We start from the raw sequence: 3,149 nt of genomic DNA on the forward strand, positions 1-3,149 counted from the left end.
CTGCAACACGCCTAGTAGACAACAGATACGAGACAGGGCTGCTCTGGGGATACGACGTGACACAGCTGCCCGACAACAGGGCAATGGCAGCGAGGAGACTGGTGTGCCTACAGAAGCGCCTAGCTCGTGATCCCGACCTTGCCCGAGCGGTACAACAAAAGATGACCGACTGCGAAGAGACGACCAACGGATTGGTACTTACCGATCTTCCCAGTTACCAACGCGAACAAGCCCGGGAAGATTCGCATTCGCATTCGATTCGCAGAACAGACAATGGCAAATTGCAACCTTTCGTAACAGCAAAGTCCATCACCACCTTCACTGGAAACAACAATATAACCGGAAAACCCTTCGATGAAGGTAGAAAATATCTAATAACCGTCCCAAACGAAAAACATTTCACCCGGCTTCTGAAAATTCAAAAATTGGCAACTGGCGAACCTATCGTCATCGAACCACATGCAACCCTTAACTCGTGCCAATGTGTGATCTTTTGCAGAGATCTCGAGGGCATGTCCGACGAATCAATCCTAACAGAATTAACTAGCCAAAAAGTCACAAAAGTTTACCGTTTTCACAAAAGAGTGAACGGTGCCTCTGTCCCCACTCACTCTTTTTTGCTGACGATTGACGCGGTCAGAGTACCAAGCTCAATCGACATTGGACTGTACAGTGTACAAACACGTACTTACTATCCCAAACCGATGCTGTGCGCCAATTGCTTAAGCTTTGGCCACACCCAGAAATATTGTAAATCAGAGAAGAAATGTTTCAATTGCAGCAAAGCAGCACACGGAGATTGTTCCGCAGCTGCCTGCTGTAACCATTGCAAGGGCAACCATAAACCCAATGCAAGCATTTGCCAGGCCTACATTAAAGAAAGTTTAATAATAAAGACTAAAATCGACAACAAAGTGAGTGCTTTCGAGGCTCGCAAAATTGTCGAAAGCTATACAAACACCACCAACTCTGCCCCAACCTTTGTAAGTAAAGTAAATGTAAGGCTTAACAACGAAAACCAAAACAAAGAACAAGATAAAATTAACCAACTCCAAATTACCCTCGATACCATTTTAAAAAACCAGGAATTAATGAGAAAAGAAATCTGCGAACTCAAAGCAGAAAATGCTCAGTTACGCGCACGTAACAGCGAGCTAGAAAATGAACAGAAAACCCCCCTTATTACCCCCTCTTCAACCCCCGTCTCCTCCCCAACCCACTGTCTATCCTCCACTACTCCCACCTCCTCCACCTCCAGCTCCGACTCCGAAGCCGAGTCGGAGTGCAGGCCGACGGATGTAGAGATGCATCCCGAGCCTGCTGCGACGGTCAAGAGACCAGTATCGTCTTCTTCGGAAGGCGAGGGACAAAGTCCCAAAAAACTCAACAAAACAAAACCTTCCGCTAAAAGACCCACCCCTAACAAATAAGTTCATCCAAACCCTTAAAACCCCCCCCTACCCCCCTATTACCCGGGCGCCACACTATTAGAAACTTGGAAAAAATGTATGGCAGACCAAGAAACTAATCTATCTTTTGCTAGAGTTCCGTGGGTTACTTTGAGTGCTTTTGAGCGCCTTATGTTTATCGGTTATTCTCCTGGCGTATCGGTTATTCGGGATTTATAGGGAATTTTCGCATCAATTTGACAGTTGACGCCAAGTTTTCATTGATCACCAAAAATACGGGTAGCTTTTGACAAAGATGGCAATAGAAAGAGAAGGAAAGCATCATTTGTTAACATCGGTGAACGTAGTTTGGTGTAAGCGTCGGTTTCAAGCGGTTGATTTAAATTTTCGCGATTGAAAAACTCAAGTTTGTGAATTGCACTAATTAGTTCAAATTGGTCTCGGCAAAGGTAGGTGTGAAATGCGGAAAATAATGGTAAGGACAATTTGCTGAAAAAGAAAATTCGTTATTCATGTTATCTGCAGAAAAGAATGGCGAACCATAGTGAAGTTGTTAGATCGGAGCGTGTAGTCAACGAACGCCGACGAGTGGTGGTAAGAGCCGTTTTAAAGGATTATGGAGATGGCCGATAGAGTATTATTATTTTTCTGTTTTCTGTTTTAGTGGACACAAGAACTGATGTTCAAAATCATCGACGCTGTGAAGGAGGAACCACTGCTGTGGAACCCCTTGCACGTGGACTTTAAACATCGTTCGAAGAAGAATGCAGCTTTTGTTCGAGTTGCTGCCCAGCTGCAGCTACCAATAGAAGCAGTGCGCCAAAAATGGGATGTGCTGAAAGGCTCATACCATAAAAATCGCCGAGCGCTAGAAAACCAGCCGGCAAGTGCGATACGATGGTTTGCCTTCGATAGGCTATCGTTTTTGGCTCCTGCTGGAGTGGTTATCGGAGCCTCGGATGTAACGGACGTCCCAACAAGCAGTGAGGTAACTTTTTTGAACCAATTTTTTGTGTAGTATGGGCAATTAACCAAAATAACGACAATTTACATGATCTCTCCATCCGGTGAAGAAAAATAATCTTTAAATTTATTTCTTATTTCATTCACGCTAAGTGGCACTTGTCGTGGCACACTTTGAAGTTCGATCATTTCATTGGAATTTGCATCGTTTCGCCAGGAGCCAGGACAAATTGTGTTGCCTTGAATTCTGTCCATGCTTCCAGCCGGACAGTAATTACTCCTCGATTCATTGTCTCTGCGCAAAAAATTATGCAGAACAATGCAGGCATTTACAACCAGTTTCGCTTTTTCCGGCTGTAATCTTATTGGGCTAGCGAAAACCCTAAACTTTGATGCCAAAATTCCAAAAACATTTTCAATAACGATTCGAGCTCTACACAGCCGATAGTTATATCTTGATTGTGATTCGTCTGTTGGATGCCCGGGATAGGGCTTCATCAAATGCTTCGATAAAGCAAATGCTTTATCAGCCACCAGAACGTACGGTGTTGGACTGGATTGTCCTGGTAAAGGCTCGTCCTCAGGGAGACCGGCAGTATTTCTTTCGATGTTACGATGAATCGTCGTTTGTCTAAAAACACCGCCATCAGAAATTCGACCCTGGGCACCAACATTGGCATATTTGAAATTTGGGATTGGGAAAAATTGGGATTGGACTTTGAATAGCCCCACGTGTGAGGGCGTGCTGGAGTCGCCGGAGCATGTCCTGTTCGAGTG

The 3,149-nt window shown here is 44.7% G+C and overlaps 1 protein-coding gene across 1 annotated transcript; it reads left to right on the forward strand.

Annotated features, from left to right (window-relative positions):
- Positions 1-1,940: 1,940 nt before the first annotated feature.
- Positions 1,941-2,397, forward strand: LOC131214504 (uncharacterized; the record flags this gene model as incomplete). The annotated part of the gene is made up of 2 exons (XM_058208872.1): positions 1,941-2,003; positions 2,074-2,397. Coding segments are annotated over exons 1-2 (387 nt in total), but the record flags the coding sequence as incomplete, so codon positions are not given.
- Between the last annotated feature and the right edge of the window lie 752 nt (positions 2,398-3,149).

The sequence above is a fragment of the Anopheles bellator genome, unplaced genomic scaffold, assembly GCF_943735745.2.
Source record: "Anopheles bellator unplaced genomic scaffold, idAnoBellAS_SP24_06.2 scaffold01196_ctg1, whole genome shotgun sequence".
Taxonomy (NCBI): domain Eukaryota; kingdom Metazoa; phylum Arthropoda; class Insecta; order Diptera; family Culicidae; genus Anopheles; species Anopheles bellator.